Source organism: Nansenia antarctica, assembly GCF_963989245.1.
Source record: "Nansenia antarctica genome assembly, chromosome: 11".
NCBI lineage: Eukaryota > Metazoa > Chordata > Actinopteri > Argentiniformes > Microstomatidae > Nansenia > Nansenia antarctica.
The window spans coordinates 11,361,167-11,381,166 of record NC_137681.1 but is presented as its reverse complement, the minus strand read 5'-3'; the positions used below and the strand labels follow the sequence as shown (position 1 = coordinate 11,381,166).

The 20,000-nt window shown below is 48.0% G+C and overlaps 2 protein-coding genes across 2 annotated transcripts in view; both read right to left on the bottom strand.

Moving 5' to 3' along the window:
* The window catches only part of tmem94 (transmembrane protein 94), a gene marked incomplete at both ends in the record, with an annotated part of 19,563 nt that extends 19,243 nt beyond the window's left edge, over positions 1-320 (bottom strand). Inside the window, one exon of the mRNA XM_080541811.1 lies at positions 297-320. Coding sequence (XP_080397937.1) covers positions 297-320 — 24 coding nt within the window. The remainder of the gene's footprint in view (positions 1-296) is intronic.
* Positions 321-3,991: 3,671 nt separating this feature from the next.
* myo15b (myosin XVB) overlaps positions 3,992-20,000 on the bottom strand; it is a gene marked incomplete at both ends in the record, with an annotated part of 29,408 nt that continues 13,399 nt past the window's right edge. Inside the window, 39 exons of the mRNA XM_080542272.1 lie at positions 3,992-4,075; positions 4,818-4,955; positions 5,189-5,322; positions 5,463-5,596; positions 5,777-5,901; positions 6,228-6,376; positions 6,622-6,718; positions 6,817-6,894; positions 7,061-7,155; positions 7,422-7,552; positions 7,816-7,892; positions 8,148-8,224; positions 8,356-8,428; positions 8,517-8,580; positions 8,771-9,074; positions 9,254-9,365; positions 9,487-9,628; positions 9,863-9,978; positions 10,134-10,252; positions 10,370-10,445; positions 10,857-10,916; positions 11,018-11,124; positions 11,662-11,923; positions 12,403-12,490; positions 12,933-13,067; positions 13,330-13,425; positions 13,591-13,652; positions 13,841-14,068; positions 14,387-14,517; positions 14,719-14,808; positions 15,724-15,786; positions 16,175-16,335; positions 16,474-16,647; positions 17,089-17,161; positions 17,404-17,573; positions 17,862-18,094; positions 19,043-19,138; positions 19,302-19,484; positions 19,993-20,000. The exon at positions 19,993-20,000 is cut by the window's right edge and continues 58 nt beyond it. Coding sequence (XP_080398398.1) covers positions 3,992-4,075; positions 4,818-4,955; positions 5,189-5,322; positions 5,463-5,596; positions 5,777-5,901; positions 6,228-6,376; positions 6,622-6,718; positions 6,817-6,894; positions 7,061-7,155; positions 7,422-7,552; positions 7,816-7,892; positions 8,148-8,224; positions 8,356-8,428; positions 8,517-8,580; positions 8,771-9,074; positions 9,254-9,365; positions 9,487-9,628; positions 9,863-9,978; positions 10,134-10,252; positions 10,370-10,445; positions 10,857-10,916; positions 11,018-11,124; positions 11,662-11,923; positions 12,403-12,490; positions 12,933-13,067; positions 13,330-13,425; positions 13,591-13,652; positions 13,841-14,068; positions 14,387-14,517; positions 14,719-14,808; positions 15,724-15,786; positions 16,175-16,335; positions 16,474-16,647; positions 17,089-17,161; positions 17,404-17,573; positions 17,862-18,094; positions 19,043-19,138; positions 19,302-19,484; positions 19,993-20,000 — 4,745 coding nt within the window. The remainder of the gene's footprint in view (positions 4,076-4,817; positions 4,956-5,188; positions 5,323-5,462; positions 5,597-5,776; positions 5,902-6,227; positions 6,377-6,621; positions 6,719-6,816; positions 6,895-7,060; positions 7,156-7,421; positions 7,553-7,815; positions 7,893-8,147; positions 8,225-8,355; positions 8,429-8,516; positions 8,581-8,770; positions 9,075-9,253; positions 9,366-9,486; positions 9,629-9,862; positions 9,979-10,133; positions 10,253-10,369; positions 10,446-10,856; positions 10,917-11,017; positions 11,125-11,661; positions 11,924-12,402; positions 12,491-12,932; positions 13,068-13,329; positions 13,426-13,590; positions 13,653-13,840; positions 14,069-14,386; positions 14,518-14,718; positions 14,809-15,723; positions 15,787-16,174; positions 16,336-16,473; positions 16,648-17,088; positions 17,162-17,403; positions 17,574-17,861; positions 18,095-19,042; positions 19,139-19,301; positions 19,485-19,992) is intronic.

Here is a 20,000-nt window from a genome sequence, read left to right as displayed (position 1 = left end):
GCTTGCCCGACGACACCTCGACACGTGGACAGGAGGAGCAGGGGATCGAACCGCCGACCTTGAAGTCATTAGACGGCGCCGTCTCTCCCTCCTGAGCCACAGCTGCCCCGAGTGCATCGTTCAGTGCATCTCTCTTCCATTTCCTGGATATCAGCCACTCCAAAATCACCAGTCGTACAGATGGAGATGAGTCACAGTGTGTTTGCAGACCGAGCGTTCTGTTCTCTTTTAATGTGACTCCTGCGGGAGCCTCTGGGTTTCACAAACAAGTCCTGCTGCTAGGCAACGGAACTCACCTGCTTCTTATCCTGTAGCTCCATGGCAACCGCGAGCGCTCACCATGCTCTGCGCCTCGCCCGACAAACAACGCCTGGCGGGGCCCCTCTCCCCCTCCTCCTGATGTCTCCGCAGACGAGTCTCAAAACTCGGCCGGAGGAAGACGACCGCTGCTCGCCCTGTCCCCCTCCCGGCGCCGATACCCCAGCCTGCTCTGCCAGTCTGAGGGAATGCACAGCACACACCCGAGCACGTAGATACTCGCAGAGCACTATGGGAGTTTGAGTTTGAGGCGGCTAGTTGTAGTTATGGTCTGGCCGCCGTGGGGGATGTCTTCCTCATTAGGTGATGGGAGGGATGGATCTGTTGGAGAGACAGAATACAGGAAAAGACAATCTAAAATGGCCCGTATGCAGGTGTCATTTGAGATGCAGACAGACTTATGAGATATTACTGGAAAATCAACATGGCAATCAGCATTTCAATTGTACATTAACTAACTAGCGAGGTCCTGAGCCCCATAATCTACTGACACCAACCTCACTCAGACTGGCCACATAAGCAGCTTCTCTTAACACAAAAACCACATAACTCCACAGTCAGCAGTCTGTATTGGCTCAGAGGGTAGAAAGAAAGAGAGAACAGAGAGAGAGGGGGGGAAAGAGAGAGAGAGAGAGAGAGAGAGAGAGAGAGAGAGAGAGAGAGAGAGAGAGAGACCCTTTGTGTCAGGCCTAAACAGGTGGAGCTCGGAACTACACCCATGTTGTATGTATGAGTTCACCCTGACATTTACCATAATCTCTAAGGCCCCTACAATAAGCATGTACCAAGCAAGTGTAGAGTGGCAACTATATAATCATAGGGAGACTCTCAGTCAGTCTGTGTGCTACCACGCACACCCCCACACACCGACTCAAAACACTATCCCCACGTCGTAAACAGCACTATGCCTGGCCCGTGTCCTGACGTGTCAGTCATAAAGCCACCTGACGTGGGAGACACGCAGCTGATCCCTCGCCGAGCCTGCTTATCTGAGGATTACCGTGCGCTTTACTTGGAGCGATCTTCAGTCTATCTAGTCTACGTTGGCCAGCTTGAGCTTGTTTACCTTACCCTTTACTTATCACCACACGACACCCAACGTGATGTGTAGGCTATCGTTTACGTCTAGCTTGACCAATATTACTAGCTCTACATTAATAACATCGAGCAGGCCTGTAGCAGTCACCTAGGACAGCTCCGGGTCGAAAAGCTAGAGGTGTTTTTTCATCGGGACACAGGTGAGAGCAGCTTAATGTGGTATGACAGCTGCTATACTATAGCCTAGTAGGGGAGGGGGGGGGGCACACACAGCTGGTAGGGTTGCAGTCGGCGAACTGCTCCAACAGACACACACACACACACACACACACACAGACACACACACGTTTTGAAAAGTGAAAGCGTCACGTGAGCCAGCATCCTCTGGCCATGGGACGAGGTCGGGAGTGTGACCTTAGAACAACACAAGGTCTAAAAAGGTCTCTTTTCTCTCTCAAGGTCTAAAAAAGACTCTCTTTTCTCTCTCAAGGTCTAAAAGAAGACTCTCTTTTCGGCTCATACCTATGTCTTCGAGGTTCATCTTCTCTGTACTCAACATCCTAACCAGTCTGGTCAGAGAGTAGGAAGTGAATCAGTGCCTATATTCTGCCATGGTGGTTGGTTGGTGGCAGACACACACTCACTGGCGCAAAGCAATTTGTAAACAAGCTGGCTACACGAAACTTTAGTTCGGCTGTCTGTCATTGCTATCTGTCAATGATATACGCGTTTATATCTTTGTCCTTCTTCTCCTCGCCGGTGTCCAGAAGCTTGACACTGTCTTGTCCTCAGCCAGACAGCTACGCTAGGTCTAAGCTAGCAGCAGGCTAACTAACCAGCAAAAATATGACTTCCAACAGCGCCATAACACCAGTATGAACACACACAATATTAATATATGCGCATTTGGAGCCAGCATACTCACGTACGAGATTAGAATAAGTATCTGCCTCTTGTTTACACGGTTAAAATCTCTCCGTTCTCTCTCGCGTATCCAGTATTGCTCTACGGAGTGACGGCCATGTTAGAAACAGGAGAGGGGAGTTGCAAGTTTTGGACGGGAGCGATGTGGTCCTGGCGGTGATTGGTCAGGAGGGCTGGAGGGGCTGACCGTAGTGGGAGAGAGCGATCTTCTGATTGGTGCGTCTGGGAGGGGTGGTGGTGGGGAAATACTGCTCTGTTTTGAAATCCGATAGCACACTCTCGCTGTGTCTCTCAGGTAAGAGCTCGTGACGTTAGAATTATAAGGTTCTATCTCCATTTTTGTCAACATTTTGTTTTGTACATAATCTCATCCATTAGGTGTTTATTAATGCCTGTGAGGTGTTATTTTTAAAATGTTGATTTTTTTGTTAGAAATTAATAAAATACAAAGGTTCCATCTCACAAAACATAATGGAATGTAAAAACTTTGACCCTCAATATCTCTGAACTACCCTAAATGGAGATTTATAATTCTAAGCTCACGAACTGACTCTAGATACATTGGCTATGAACACATAGGCATAGAGAGTGTTTGGTGTTGCTACCTCTGATGCAAGATCAAGCAGTATTGCAAGTAGTTTGCCTGGCTGTGTGTGGGTTTGGGACACAATGAATGTTTGAATGAGACACAATGAGCATCAGGCCAACTTTAATGAAACAATGCAATGGGATCTTCCACACAAGACAATAAACGACATACAAATATTGTCTACAAATAATTGTAGACGATATATTAGAACGATTGAAAGTTCTTTCTTAATTGCAGCATTTGACAGAAAACTGAAATGTACAAAGCAATATTCCAATTTGGACATTCATTGGTATTCAAAGGCTGTAGAGATAAATAAAATGAAAAGTCAAATCGTACGGCATTGATTTGGTTTGATGATAATCAGTGCAGGCCTACAGGCTTTTGTCTTTTTAGAAAAGAGTTTGATGATTTCATGATCATACAGTATAAGCAGTAGTTTCTTCTCAGATCTTCGGCAGACGAGTTTGGTGTGTGTGTGTGTGTGTGTGTGTGTGTGTGTGTGTTTGGGGGGGTAGGGTAACTGAACCCTGGCTGCAATGGATGCAACTACAACCCAACTCTCACACCACCAATTTCATCAATCAATTACCATCTAAAGTCTCAGTAACACAAAGGAGTGTGAAGTATATGTCCTCTGGTTACATGAGTCAGTTACTGACATACTAGACTCCCTTAGGCCTGCCGCCTATCCCAGACTGTCCTGGGAGTTTTGTGTGTGTGTGTGTGTGTGTGTGTGTGTGTGTGTGTGTGTGTGTGTTAGAAATGCACTAATCCGATACTAAGCAGCAATATCGGGCCGATATTGGCAGTACTCAGAATTGGTATCAACAAAGTGGTGCAAACAAACAAATGAATGTCAGCCGCAATAATGCGATCTTATGTAAGCGTTGAGATGGAGACACATGCGGCCGGGGACTCGATAACAAAACACTCGACGACCGAACTGACGCCCATTGTAGCTCCCATCACTTATGTCCCTGTCGTCTAGTACAATGGACAAGCCGCTGTGGGTCCCGTGTGCACGGGTGCAGGTCGTGTTATGTGCAGGCGGACTGACGTGTGTGTGTGTGTGTGTGTGTGTGTGTGTGTGTGAGTGTGTGTGTGTGTGTCCGCACGCATCTAGAAGCGGCTTGAAACAGAGCTGTTGGGCGGTCGCACCAGCTCCTCCATGATGACAGCGATGATGTGGCACAGCTCCTTGGCCTGTGAGGGAAGAGTACACACACACACACACACACACACACAAACACACACACACACACACACATACACACACACACACACACACACACACACACACACACACACATTACAGAATGCAAACTTGAGACCAGAGGGTGATTGGTTGACCCAAAACCCAGGAAGGTCATGCCCTCGATCAGAAGGTTGACTGTGAGAACATTCGACTATTGACTGTCATCTGTAGAAATTGCTTTGGATATAAACACAGGGTCATTCCATGTCAAATCAACAAAAGAGGATTTCGAATGGCACAAAATGAAAAAGGCTGATTTGAGTACAAGCAATTTACTCACGGATTAAACTACTGTATATTTCGACAGGATAGGTAATCTTATCTGTTACTAACTACGGAAACCATTTCAGGACAATCTGAGATGGTGCGTGTCCTGGCTTGTTGTGTTGACATCTCCACCTGACCTTCTCCAATTGATGGCTGCTTGAGCGTCATGTAATTTGAGCTTTGTTAGTGCATAGGGAGTCTATCTATGGTTGGGCACCACCTCTGCCCTATATCACTCTCACAGAATAACGTGACATGTTGACATTAACCACTGATGAACCTGGGCTGGGAAGCTAGAACTAAAAGGTGCGCAGGTTTGTTCCTGTTTCAACTGCCATGTATTCATTCATAAAGACTTAGACTTGGTTGCATCACCTCAAAGACTAGATTTAGTGACCGTTGCCATGGTGAATGCTTCTTTACCTGTTTGAGTTGGATGGTGATGGTTTTGGAGTGGGCTGGGTTGCCATATTTGATCTCCACCCCTGGCACTTTGTCTTTTTTGCGGTTAATTGTGCGCATTGACTGGACCTCCACCAGAGGGATCACAAATGTCCGATCCTAAAAACACAGACAGGATATTGGTCCACATGTACAAGAGTCAGCGTGTGCATAGTAAACAACAAAAGGTAACTCAAAAAGTAAAGAGCCTTTTAGAAACAGGTCCACTACCTACAAAATCCCAGTTTTATACCTGGGTAAAGCAGACACTGTTTTTCCATACACCTATTGGTTCCTGCAAAACTTGTGTTTGGGGGTGGTGTTGGGGGGGGGGGGGGGGTTGGGTCGAGTACCTGTGTTTTAGGGTGACAGAACAGCACCCCCTCCTGGTTGACAGCCACAACACAGGGTGATGGGCAGCTGCGGTGGCTGACCTTCTGAGCTGTGAACACGTTGGAGCCGAACAGGGGCAGGGCACTCAGGCTCTCTGAGAGCAGAGAAAGAGAAAACAAATAGGTTGAGGCCTGAATGTATCTCTTATCTCTGTTTTTAAAACACGAGCAGGTGAACATCATGTTGAGTGTCGTTGTGAGAGAGCAGATACATTCCGACATGGAGACCACTCACCGAGGAAGCGTATTTTGGCGTCACTGGGGCCGAGGCTCATCATGGCTTCTAGATGGTTCAGACAGGTGGAGGCAATCTGCTCCGGGTCAGTGGCGCCTCCCTCTTTACGGGGAAGGTACTCCTTCAGCTCAGGCCTGACAGACACAAAGGACCGAAAACTATGAGTGACTTTATAACTCAGTCAGTGTATTGAAAAAGAGAAAAGTCCCTCATCCCTCCCCTTTCCTCAAGTGACAGACCATTGACAGTCAAGTGACAGTGAATTGACAGGGGAAGGAAGGATACATCTTAAAAGTACGTGGCCTGTGACTCACAGAGAGGGCTGTTGTGACAGGCCCTGTGCCAGGTGCTGCAAGGCAGCCATGTCTGCCATCTGCTGGACGACCGAGGAATCACTACCTGGTAATGGCAACTTCCCATCCAGGTAATCACACAATACCTGCAGTCCAGGACACAAGGACAGCAAGGGGTTAACTTTAGTACGCTTCAGCGACTGACTGACCGACCGTGACTGAATGACAATGGCGGGAGTTGGCAAATTTCAGATTTCTGATTTACCACAGCAAGTAATAAACATGTTTTTTTTTTAAAGATTACAAGAATATTTCGTCTAGAAGCTTTTCACCATCAGATATTAGCGAGTTGTTTGTCCGAGTTTTCTACCTGTAGTGACTTTTGCTGTGATATGATTGGACAATTTCTATTTCGGGGCGTGGCTTAGCGATAGGTTCATTATGTCAGGAGAGAGGATGGTTGCTATGGTACCTGTTGGAAGTGGAACTCTAGGTACAGGTCATTGTGGATGTTGAGAGGGTGTTTCCAGATGACTCGATGGAAGGACAGGCTGATGGAGCCGTCATCCAGTAGGAAGTCAAAAAGATACTCGTCTGGATGGATGGGCCGCACTATCCCGTCTGACAGAGGAAAGAAAGAGAGGGAGCCAGAGAGAGAAAGAGAGAGAGATCAATAATTGTATTTTTACTTGAGAGCTACCTAGGATAGACAGATTATTTACAAGATTAAACACACAAAAATAGAGATAATAAAATACAATTTAAAAAGTTATATATAAAAATAGAAAATGGATACAAGAGGAGGGCAACAGTACTTCTAACCAATAAGTTGGTAAAAACTAAATGGTTGAATTCCACCGACTCACCCTGGCTCCGGTTGGCATAGATAGAGAACTCTTTGATTTCTGCAGGATCCTGTATGCCCATCTCTGTACAGAGCTCTGACACCACCTCCAGTGCCACCTGCACAAACACACACAGACACACATCTATGAACTGGAAAGAGGGATGGAGAGAAAGGTGGAGAAACTGGGTGAGAAGGAGAGGGGTTGACAACTTACACTGAAGCTGCGTATCTTGCAGGGGAAATCCACACCTCCAGGCAGCTGGATGGGCAAATGACGAGACCTCCTCCCAGCCTGCGGCCACACACACACACACACACACACACACACACACACACACACACACACACACGCACGCACCCCTCTCTGTTATTCATCATTACAGTACTGTATAGGTTTTGCATATCACACACAATGTGTGTGTGTGTTTGTGTGCATTATTTATATCTCTCTAACTTACCAAGATGGCCTCCATCTCTACGTGTGAGGGAACATGTCTGCGGCCTCCGTGGATCAGAGTGCGCTGAAGGTTCTCCTCACACAGATGGGACAGCTCTGAGACCACGGGACAGAATCACATTATGTACATCAATACAAAGATGAGATGGATCTGATACCAGAACATAGACACAGACATTAGAGCATGATGCCTGTACCTTGGTGTGTGTGTGTGTGTGCCCTGTACCTTGGTGTGTGTGTGTGTGACCTCTACCTTGGTGTGTGTGTGTGTGTGTGTGTGTGTATGTGTGACCTCTACCTCGGTATGTGTGTGGGTGTGTGTGTGACCTCTACCTTGGTATGTGTGTGTGTGTGCCCTGTACCTTGGTATGGGTGTGTACGGTCTTGACTGACGTCTCTCAGATAGCGAGTGACATAGGGTGTCAGTGTGCCAGAGCACGGGAAGAACCCTGCCATCAAACTCAATAAACGCCAACCACGGGTGTTGCTCTCTCTGTGCGGAGAAACACAAATGCTTGAATACATGTCAATTACACACAACAAGGGTTCAACATACATTCATTAACACACGCACACAATGTTACTATTTGTCTCTAAAACCCACAACCAGACACACCTATCCTTCACACATATCAACACATGTAAAGCTGACGCTTTTATCCAAAGCGACTTACTCATTGCAGTGAGTGCATACATTTTTCAGTATGTTCCCAGTGGGAATCGAACCCACAACCTAAGCGTTGAGAACCAACTCACTTGACTGGGTTGTTGGTGATCTGTTTGATGACCTGGCAGTAGATCTCATCTCTGAGGAACTCCTTCTCCTTCCCCAGCTGAACACAAACACAATGGAAACATCCACACCAAGTCAACTCCCAGATCGATGGCTCTACCGACTCATTATTGTAATACCATGTCTAACTGTAAGGCGTGTGTGTGTGTGTGTGTGTCTACTGGGAATGACTGACCATGAGGATATAATACCATGTCTAACTGTCATACGTGTGTGTGTGTGTGTGTGTGTGTGTGTGTGTGTGTGTGTGTGTGTGTGCGTGCGCGTGTGTGTGCGTGCAGTTGGAATGACTGACCATGAGGATATGGTTCAGACTGCCTCCCTCAGAAAGGTTCTTCTTCATAGGTTGGTCTGCCATGAACTGCATCACACCTAGAGAAAGAGAGATTTGGGGGGAGGAATATTGAATCCTCACAGGAACAGAGGATTTGTGTGTGTGTGTGTGTGTGTGTGTGTGTGTGTGTGTGTTGTGTGTGTGTGTGTGTGTAGGGAGAGAGACTCACTCATGAAGGACTGGATAGCCAGGTCATTGAGTTCAGGGTCAGTGTAGAGGATGAGTGACTTCTGAATGGGAACCTAGTTAAGACAATGTTATATTTAGTGATAATGCAGGAAGTCAGGCAGGACAAATGTACAGCAGGACTCTGGAGACGTCATATCTTACATCTGTGAACTGGACCATGTCTAAGAAGTTACTATCGCCTGGCAGCAAACCGTTATCATCCATTCTGTGGCAGAGAGAGAGGGAGATAGAGAAAGAGGTGAGAGAAAACGAGGGAAACAAGGGACCAAATAAATTGAGAGAGTGAGGTGCTGGTGTAGTAGTAGTGTTTTAGATAACGCTTTATGAAAAACACAACAGAACCTCAATTATACTGCTTTTCTGTTCTTAAACCTGTTACCCCTGCCATGCCTCACCTGGTGGCAGCATCCCGGAAGTACTTCATGGCAAACTCAGTCATAAGGTAGTGGAGGACCTCTACCTCCGAGCCCTGGGTGGATCCCAGGACAGAGCCCTCCCGGCTGGGCTGGGCTGAGCCGGTGCGGGGGGCGGGCCTGGAGGTCTGGGTGTGAGCGGCAGCAGGTTTGGGGCCCCTCATGCTCTTCCTCCTCGTGTCTCGCCGGTCGAGGTGGACGCAGTGGTAGTCAGGTGCCGCGGACGGCTGGGTGTGGTCAGCGGGGAAGAGGCCAGAGCGCCCCCCGATGGAACCAAAACGCCAACCTGGCAATGACCATGGAAAGCTCAGTGACAGACAGACAGACAGACAGACAATGATTGACTGGCAACAACACCCACAGAGGGGGTGGGGGGGGGGGGGAGGTTACATCCATCACTGTTGTTATGTTATTGTTCACTGAACACCACAGTTGAAAGGTCGAAGGCCATTGTGATGACCTCACCTGTCTGGAGCCCAGCCATGGGCAGCAGTTGGATGATGTCACCCTTGCGGAAGGACAGCAGGCTCTTGTCGTCTGTCACGTAGCTCTTCAAAGCGACCACGTGTTCAGAGTTCTGAGACGGAGGTGTGGTTTAAATTATTTGAAGGATGAGAAAACGGAAATATATACTGCCTACTCTCAGCGAAGTTGATGGACACTAGTGAGGAAGGTGAGGAAGAGGAAGGGCAGGATACCTTGATGAGTTCGCTGAGGAAGAGCCTGACCATGGCGGTGATCTGAGCAGCTCTGGGTGACTGCAGCTGCAGCTGTTCACTCTTCAGACTGAACTCCACCTTGTTTGGAGCCTTCAGGTCTACTGCCATCAGCTCTGCATAGCTGCACACACACACAGACACACACACACACACACACACACACGCACGCACACATACACATACACATGTTGATAGAATGCACTACAAATTTAGGGGACAGACAATGTGTGTGTGTGTGTGTGTGTCTGTGAGTGTGTGTGTGTGTGTGTCTGTGTCTGTGTCTGTGTCTGTGTCTGTGTCTGTGAGTGTGTCTGTGTCTGTGTCTGTGTCTGTGTCTGTGAGTGTCTGTGTGTACCTGTAACTGAGTAGCAGACGCAGGTGTTTGGGATTGATGCCTGATGCTCTAACCACCTTCAGCAGACGGATCCCACGATGAGAGACTCCCAACACCTGAGAGTCCCCATTATCACTCTATTGCGTACACACACACACACACACATACACACACACACACACACACACACACACACACAGGAGAGAAGAGATTAATATATGAGTGAGTGTGTATGTGTGTGTGTGTGTGTGTGTGTGTGTGTGTGTATGAAAAAGTGAAAAAGCTGATTCACTTTCACAGGGAACAGACGGCTGAAGTAGTTTTCCCAGTTGTCTCGAGCGGCAATCACTATCCTCTTCTTCATGGTGTCATCCTGGATGGCGCTCATACTGGTTCCCACGTGGAAACTCGCTAGAGAGTGAAATAAAGGATCACAACACAAAATATTTATTATCATAAACCATAATATGTATATATAACTTATATTCTCTCTTAAAGCGTCAACATTGACAAATGTCTGATTCTCACCCAGTAGATCTTTCATTTTTCTTCGCTCCTCTTTGGAGATCCTCACACAGGTGTCAGAGTATGAGTCTCTCATAATCTGAACCCCAATAAACACAAATATACAGTAAGGTAATATAATGAATAGTAAGGTAAAAATGCCTACGTCTGGGACTCACTTCAGATGTTGCTTAAAGGGGCAATTTGGGATTCGAACAACAACAGAGTGGACACACCACCACCTTTTTGTTAAACAGCTGAGGGATGCAGCTGGAGAAATACAACCACTCTAAAAAGTCATAGACAGAGCTGTAGATGAAAGGACTGACCATCCATGACATGGACACGATAGCTTTAACTTTGAAATGTTTTGAAGCTATACAGTGTTCGTCTACAATGACAAACAATGGAGTAAAACAAAAAAAGCGTATATTTTGGGTTCTAAAACAGTTTCAATTAATCGTATTATTGACAGTTATAACACTAATAACAACAATATGATAATACAGACCTGCTCACATAGGAGATTGAGGATGTACGGGTGGTTGAATTTCTCTCTGGGGTAAAACACCTGAACACATAAAGAAGACATGCAACATGTATCTTATTTCCTTTCACTGTGTGTGTGTGTGTGTGTGTGTGTGTGTGTGTGTGTGTGCACGCGTTCTCTACCTCTTTACGCAGGAGCAGTTTCCCTGGCATGGCTGAGTAGGAAAAATAGACGCTGGCTGAAAAGGAGTGGAGCTGGGAGCGAACAGCCTCCTCCTCAGGCAGGCGATCTACAGCACACACACACACACACACACACACACACACACACACACACACACACACACACACACACACAGACGCGCGCGCACACACACACGCACACACACACATACAACACATGTTACTCTGCACCTCTGTGCACATAGCAGGGTTTTACTTATTCCTCAATCACACAGTTTTGTTTTTTTAACATGTTTTTAGGGCATTTCTCCTTTATTGGAATAAATACAGTAGGATTTGACAGGAAGGATGAGTGAGAGAGAGAGGAGGGATGACATGGAGGATAGATTGATGGCTAGAATCGAACCAGGTACCCTGCGATTATGTAACATCCGCCTTAGTGAGCTATGCCACCCAGGCGCCCCACATTGGTCATGTTTGTATTAGTTCTGATAGAGTACTTGACACTCAAGGTAGCTGATAAGACTAAATAAACAATAGGCTGATAACAGGAAGTTATTTCCTTATCTGATCCGATAAGGGACGGTATAAAACCTGGAACACAATACAACATCAGACAAGCTGGATCTGACCGGAGAACTTACTGAGGGAGGGGGCCGCCATGGGGGGAGGGTCAGGGATCCTCTGAGGGAGGGGGGGCGGAGGGGAGTCTGGGGGAGCAGGCGGAGCGTCCTTGGACTGCTGGGAGCTAAAGAGGTCGGCGAGGGAGAGCTGTTTCTGCCTCATGCTGTGGGAGATGGAGCGAGGCCCTCTGCTGGCGGGAGGAGAGGGCTGCTTCGGGGGAGGCTGGCGCGGGGGGGCCTTTGTGCGCTGCACTGGAGGAGGGGGTGTCCACTGTCTCTGCTGCTGGAGAGAATAAGGAATAAGTCCATAAGGAAATGACAACACAGAGCTGCTCACATAGGAGATTGAGGATGTACGGGTGGTTGAATTTCTCTCTGAGGTAAAACACCTGAACACATAAAGAAGATACACAACGTATATTATTTCCTTTCACTGTGTGTGGGTGTGTGGGTGTGGGGGGGTGTGTGTGTAAGTGTGTGTGTGTGTGTGTGGGGGTGTGTGTGTGTGGGGGTGTGTGTGTACATACTGGAGGAGGTGGTGCCCACTGTCTCTGCGGGAGAGAAAAGAAGAGCACATAACTAAACAAACATAAACGACTGGATATATGCTATCTTAGGTTAACCGCTATGAATGAACTATGGCAAACCTACTGGAAGCTAATGGATATGCTAGCTCTTAAAACAATCCTCCTTCCATAATAGGGTGTGTCTCTGGCCCCACTGTTGCCATGGCAGCTGTAATTCCCAGCCTTTGCTCCTCACCTGCTGCTGGGCGGGAGCCTTGCCACTCAGCATGGCCAGAGCCTCTTCTTTAGGGTCATTCTTCTTCACAAAGGACTTGACAGGGGCCCTGGAGAAAGGGGAGGGGGGGGGAGACTGTCACTAGGTGTGTTTCCTTAAGTTAAGCGAATTTCGTAAAATGCGAATCATGAAATGCGAATCAAGCTGGGTGTTTTCCATAAAAGTTAAGCGAATTTTGAAATGCGAATCATGAATCACTGTCTCACTCTCTCTGGTGGCCTAGTCTTGGGTAGTGAGTTGGACTGGTGATCAGAAGGTCTTGAGTTCAAATCCCACCTGGGAACACCATCACTAGTGTATAAGGCACTTAGCCCTAAATTACTCCAGGGGGGACTGTCCCTGTAATGTCTAATTGTAAATTCCTTTGGATAAAGGTGTCTGCTAAATGGTCAAAACGTATCTCACAGTCCATCCAAGGTGTGTGACATGAAGAGCATAGTTGATCCAGAAGGGTGATCCAGTAGCTGTTCTGGGATCTGTCAGCCACTCACCTGACCGGCTCGAAGGGTTTGGGGTCCTGGTTGGCGCGGCTCTGGTACTCTTTGATGATGTCACGAATGCTGGAGCTGGGTTCGGGTTTGGAGGGAGAGAGGGGGGCAGGGGTTGGTCTTGGGGAGTCCGGCCGCCTGGCAGGAGGTGAGGGAGGCGAGGGAGGGGGTCTCACTGAGGAAGAAGAAGAGGTCGAGAGGACGGGAGGAGGAGAGAAAGAAACAATAAGTCCAGTCTGTACAGTATGGATGGACAGTAAGGTACAGTATGAAACAATATTCTGCACTATTCATTTATAAATATATGTACATGATTTATCATTAGATCATTTGGACGTTTAGAATGGCTTGGGATACTCCAACGCTCCTTTTTGAACTTTGTTTTGGTTCGAATTCTCACCTGCAGTCGCGGGGGGCGGTGGTGAGGGGGAGCGGGGCTGTTTGGGGGGAGCAGGGCGGGGCTTTGAGGGTTTGGGTGCGGGTTTGGGTGGAGCAGCTGTGGAGGGGCGTTAGAGGGGGTTGTTGAGGTTATAAGCAAATAAATCAAGGCAATGCGTACGGTACTTTTCGACTTTTTAAAACAACAAGAACAACAGAACAACATTCATTGCGAGGGATAATGACACAAATGGACCCACTGGAATGAAACTTCTGGAAATACTTCCTCTTCTCCTGGAAAGATTCTATCTCATCTGGATCAGTGAAGTCAGCATCCTCCTCAGGCTGATCAGGCAGATACAGATACATACAGAAACACAGATTTTTTTTTATTTTTTACACATGTTTACAATGTAGCTCGTTGTGTCTTGTTTTGTAATTTTGGTGATGGCTGTGTATGTTAAGGATATCAAATTACAAAACATGCACACGCACAAGCACGCACACGCACACGCACACGCACACACACACACCTCAGGTATATTGTGCTGTATCTGTGGCTCTGGCCTCCTCTGGCTGGGGGCGCGTTGGACTTTGTGTGTCTTTGGCCGGGCAGGTGGGGGAGAGGGAGGGTCGGGGGAGGGGGTGCGGGTGCGGGTGCGGTGGGTGTGCTGGCGTATCTGCTCTTTCTGCTGCTTCAGCTGCTGCTCCTGGGCCTGCTGCTGGGACAGGCTCATCGCCTGGAGGGTCATCTGCTGGGCCTAGGAGGGAGGGAGGGAGGGAGGGAGGGAGGGAGGGAGGGAGGGAGGGAGGGAGGGAGGGAGGGAGGGAGGGAGGGAGGGAGGGAGGGAGGGAAGGGAGGGAGGGAGGGAGGGAGGGAGGGAGGGGGGGAGGGAGGGAAGGAGGGAGGGAGGGAATGAGGGAGGGAGGGAGGGAGGGAGGGAGGGAGGGAATGAGGGAGGGAGGGAGGGAATGAGGGAGGGAGGGAGGGAGTCAACACATTAATTTACTGTAGTTCATTAATGGCTTCTTCTTTGTAGAGAAAACTCCCTGTGTAAACTCCCTCTCCCGAGTCTCACCATGAGTAGGGCCTGCTGGTTGATGTAGGCCTGCTGTGCTGCTGCCATCTGCTGGGGGGTCTGCTGTGCAGGCATGGCAGTTTGGGGCATCATCGCAGCTTGGGGCATCATCGCAGCTTGGGGCATCATAGCTACATACAGAGGGAAGGTAGATAACTATGCATCAAGACGTGTGTGTGTGTGTGTGTGTGTGTGTGTGTGTGTGTGCGTGTGTGTGTGCGTGTGTGCGTGTGTGTGTGTGTGTGTGTGTGTGTGTGTGCGTGTGTGTGTGTGTGTGTATGAGTGTGTGTGTGTATGAGTGTGTGTGTGTGTGTGTGTGTGTGCATACATACATGGCATCATAGACATGGGGGCTTGTTGCATCATGCTTGGCATCATGGGCATGGCACCATAGCCGGGCATGGCAGGGGCCATGGGCATTCCTAGGACACATGGGAACATGTGAGATATAAAAGGGAAAATGATGACCTGGTAACGGTAGGAAAGATACAGAACAGCACAAGGAATGTTGATTGATCCCTCAGTCAACACTGCCCCCTCCTCACTCACCCATGGCATAGCCTGGCATTGTCATTGGAATACCTGGAATTACGGTACACATATAATTATTATTATTATTACTATTATTATGAATTATACAGTACACATTTATCAATTATTTGAATTATCCCTCAGAATAGGATGCACATTGGTACACATGCACATTGGACACGGATTATGAGGAGGTAAAGACTGAAGGAGAGAATAGAGGTGTAGAGAGGGAGGTGCAGCTGTCCACCTGCTCCAGAGTACATCCCTCCTCCTCCTCTCATCCTCCTGTTCAACATGGCCATTCTCTCCATGTCCTGCACACACACACACACACACACACACGCACACACACACACACACACACACACACACACACTTCATTAAACAGACACACACAACCGCTACAGTATCACAATGCACACACACACACACTTCATTAAACAGACACACACAACCACTACAGTAACACAATACACACACACACACACACACACACACACACACACACACACACACATAGACAGACAATCCACACATTTAACACCCATTATCCACACGCAGTAACACAATCCACACTCTAGCTAGATAACCACAATTACACAACATGCAGTCACCCAAGGAGATGAACTAACCGTAGTATCACAATACAAGCAACATCAAGTACACCCATAGTTAGTTCTATTCCAGGAACAGATGCCAATCCAATGGGTAACCTGTCCCATTTACTACAGAGCACAGCTACAGACACATAACAAAGAATGGGGTTGTGTCACAAGATGTCTGTGGTCCAATACTGACCGGCGGACCCTGGTCAAACACAGGGTCAAAGATGTCATCCAAATAGGCATCCATCTGACGACCACGGGAACCTGATGACAGAGGAGAGGGTGTTACAGACAAACTCAACAGATAGTCCATAGAGCCGGGCAGGGTGCGAGGATGAGAGGGACAGTTGGACGTTGGACGTTTACATACACTTAAGTTGAGGTCATTAAAAAAAACTATTTAACCACTCTAGTTTTGGCAAGTCGGTTAGACTTTGTGGATGACGCAAGTCATTTCACCAACAATTGTTTGCAGTCAGATTATTTCACTTCTAATTCACTATAACACAATTCCAGTGGGTCAGAAGTTAACATACACTAAGTTGACTGTGCCTTTAAAACAGCTTGGAAAATTCCAGAAAATGATGTCATGGCTTTAGAAGCTTCTAGGTGTATCTAAACTGACTTCAACTGTAGGGGTGGAGGCCTATACCTTCCGATGGTTGGTAGTCTCTTCCGCTTCCGCCCCAAGGGCCTTCGTCGAAGGCGGCGGGGGGGAGGCCAGGGGCCTGCATGGAGGGGGCGGGGGGGAAGCCAGGGGCCTGCATGGAGGGGGCGGGGGGGATGAACCCATCCAGATCTGTAGTCATCATCCTGACACAGGGAGGGAAGAGAGTGTGGGTGTGTGTGTGTGTGTGTGGGGGGGGGGGGGGGTTGATGTGTGTGTGAGGTAGTTAGGGGGAGAGGGAGTGTGTGTGTGTGTGTGTGTGTGTGTGTGTGCCCACGTCTCACCTGTCCCTGTCGTTGCTGAACAGGTAGTCAGGGGGAGAGGAGGACGTCCCTGGGGGTCCGTCAGTCTCTGCTCCGGCCAGCAGGTCCATGACAAAGTCACAGCCGGTCAGGTCTGACCAGCCCTCATCAGCCAGCAGAGACACAGACCAGCCCCGCGGAGCCTCCGAGAGGCCTCTGGAAGACATGGAGAGAAGGGGTCACACACACACACACACACACACACACACACACGCACACGCACACACACACACACACACACACACACAGACGCAAGCACGCACACACATACACACACAGACACACAAACACGCGCACACGCACACACGCACACGCACACACACACACGCACACACACACACACACACACACACACACACACACACACAGACGCAAGCACGCACACACATACACACACAGACACACACACACACACACACACACAGACACACAAACACACACCCACACACACACAAACACACACCCACACACACACAAACACGCACAAGAACACCGTCAAATTCTAAAACATGTCAAGACTCATTCGACAACATATTCCAACACACTAATTATAATATGCAGACCCCTCACACATACATGTTCTATCATGATCATTACCTGAAGTGGAGCAGCCACGAGGCCAGCTGCTCTCCCGTAGTCCAGGACTCCACCGCAGCTGTCAGCTTCTCCTCTGGAAGACAGAAAAAGGCCAAATGACATGAGGATTAGATGCATGGTGATATCAAATCAAATTGTATTCGTCACGTACACCGCATACAGCCGTAATGGACATAGTGAAATGCTTAACCCTAACCCTAACCCTAGTGATCATAACGGGGTCTTAACAAGGTATTAGAGAAGGTGACATAAGACAGAGGACATAAAAGCAGGCCATTGACATGACATAGCATTGACATAGTCCCGTTTACCCACCGTTGAAGGTGTGGACGTCCAGGACCATCTTCCCCCTGCGCTGGTTGGTGGTCCACTCCAGCTGGGTGGGGGGGTAGAGGCGGGAGGCGGGGGAGGGGAGCAGCAGGGAGGTGAGCAGCTTGTGCTGGCACAGAGAACGGTATTCCCCTGGTCCTCGATCTGACACATACCTGCACAGGTAACACCCAACACAAGCACTGACTTTACCATAGACTCCTCAAAGAAACGTCTGTCACATCTTCGGCCAATTCCGGGCCTTCATGGCAATACATTCAACGGCTAACGACACCCTAGGGGTGTCAAATGTAAAAAATAATACATTGCATATTAATGACAGTAGCTTGTGTCAATACAGGCACAATTTCACATTTACATTTACATTTACATTTTTGACATTAAGTAAGTGAATGGTCCTATCCTAATCATCTATCAATCTAAATAGAGACTGAGAGGCCTACTTGAGCAGGGGTTTTTCCAGGGATGGGGAGGGGGTGAAGGCACTGAGGCAACAGGCCAGGAGCAGCCAGCCCCGGAGGCTGCCTTCCCCCTCGCGGCCCCAGGTATGGTAGGCCAGCTGGGCTAGGATCTCATCCCGCAGAGGGGCTCTGCTCTGGCCCTTCTCCACGATGTAGTTCCCTAACATCTGCTCCTGCCAGCTACTCAGGTCAGAGTCGCCCGTGAAGCGCAGGATCTGCAGGAGACATGCATTTACAGGGTTATAGATAGATACAGTAGATAGATAGATAGATAGATAGATAGATAGATAGATAGATAGATAGATAGATAGATAGATAGATGGATAGATGGATAGATGGATAGATGGATAGATGGATAGATGGATAGATGGATAGATGGATAGATGGATAGATGGATAGATAGATACATAGATACATAGATAGATAGATAGATAGATAGATAGATACTGTAGGTACTTTATTGATCCCTGAGGGGAAATTAAGGCATTACAATAGCTCACATCACAAACAGCAGCAACAAAATAAAGTGACAATTGAATAATAGTATCATAAAATCCAAAATATCAGAAAGAAACATTATAGACAGTGTCAAAAAAGCCACAGCATCATGAGATAGAAGCTCCCAAGCACTTCCATGTCACAGTATGCCTAATTATTTGGTAATTTAGATACTAACTTAGACACTAACTTTTTTTTTTTTTTTTTTTAGATTTTATCCCTTTTTCACCCAATTTGGTAGCCAATTGAACCCAACCTAGCATCCAATTATCCCCTGCCTATTGCATAGGATCCGCCGCACGACCCCGTGGCCGGCAGTCCCAGAAGAGGCCGCCAGGCAGACTAGCTGACTGGCTCCTCGAGCCCAGCGCCGTTATTCCGGCACCCCGGGGGCGCTGTTGCGCGACGGATCCTTGTCCAGAAATACTCTTATACCGCCCTCGGAAGCGGCCGCCCAATATGCCGCTTCCCGTGTGTGCCCCAGCCATATCTGGATCTGGCGAGCCGGGATACGAACCCCGGCCCCGGTGGGCAGCATGCACTAGTGGCCAGTGCGTAGACCGCTACACCACCGCGGGGCGCCTTAGACACTAACTTGACAATAAAAGGAGATACTCAAAGCCAGACAGGATAATGCCATAGACTCTGTGTTGTGACCTACTGACCAGTTTGTAGATCTCCAGAGCGGTGCGGGCGTCCTCTGGCTCCAGGGAGGTCAGAGGTCGTTGGAGGGAGTGGCCCTGAGGCTGACACCAGCCATCCTGACAGAGACGACAGGTGAGAGGATAATATAAGGAGGTGAGGATCTCCTACAGGTGTGTGTGTGTGTGTGTGTGTGTGTGTGTGCGTGTGTGTGTGTGTGTGTGTGCGTGTGCGTGTGCGTGTGTGTGTGTTATCGGGAGCTCAGAGGGGTCACCTGCTTACCTTCAGTTTAGTGTTAGCGTATCGAGAGAAAGGGTAGCTGTCTATATCCAAGGGGAGGACGAGGTTGTGTTGTACTTTGACCTGTGGGGGCGCCACCTCTGTCACCCCTGAGACATGCTGCCTCCCTGCTGCGCTGCGGAGTCTAGCCGACAGCTCGGCAGGGATCTCTAACATTCCCACATCCTGGAGAGAGAGTGCAGGAGGAAGTAGTTTTAGAGAACAATAAATGACCCATTAAACAAATGACTGCTTGGTTTCAATTTCTCTGGCGGGTGGAGTGTAGCACTTGCATTTCTATAGTTGTGGGTTTGATTCCCATGGCATGAACCACATATGCTGGAAAAACGTTGGATAGGTCTGCTTGTTTGATCATAATAAATAATTATTTCATCTTATGAATAGAATATGGACTGAATATGCACTGGACTCACTGTAAAAACTCTGCACTGCACTATATATATATATATATATATATATATATATATATATATATATATATATATATATATATATATATGTCTGTCCTGTGTTGTCCATGTTTTTTGCATTTGTTTTTGTATACACGTGAAAAAAGTATAAACGCACTTACTGTAATGCCGAAGCAAATTCCTATATGTGTATGCATAATGGCAATAAACGTTATCTGAATCTGAATCTTAATCTGAATAGTTCCCTTATAGTGTTCCCTTACCATCCCTG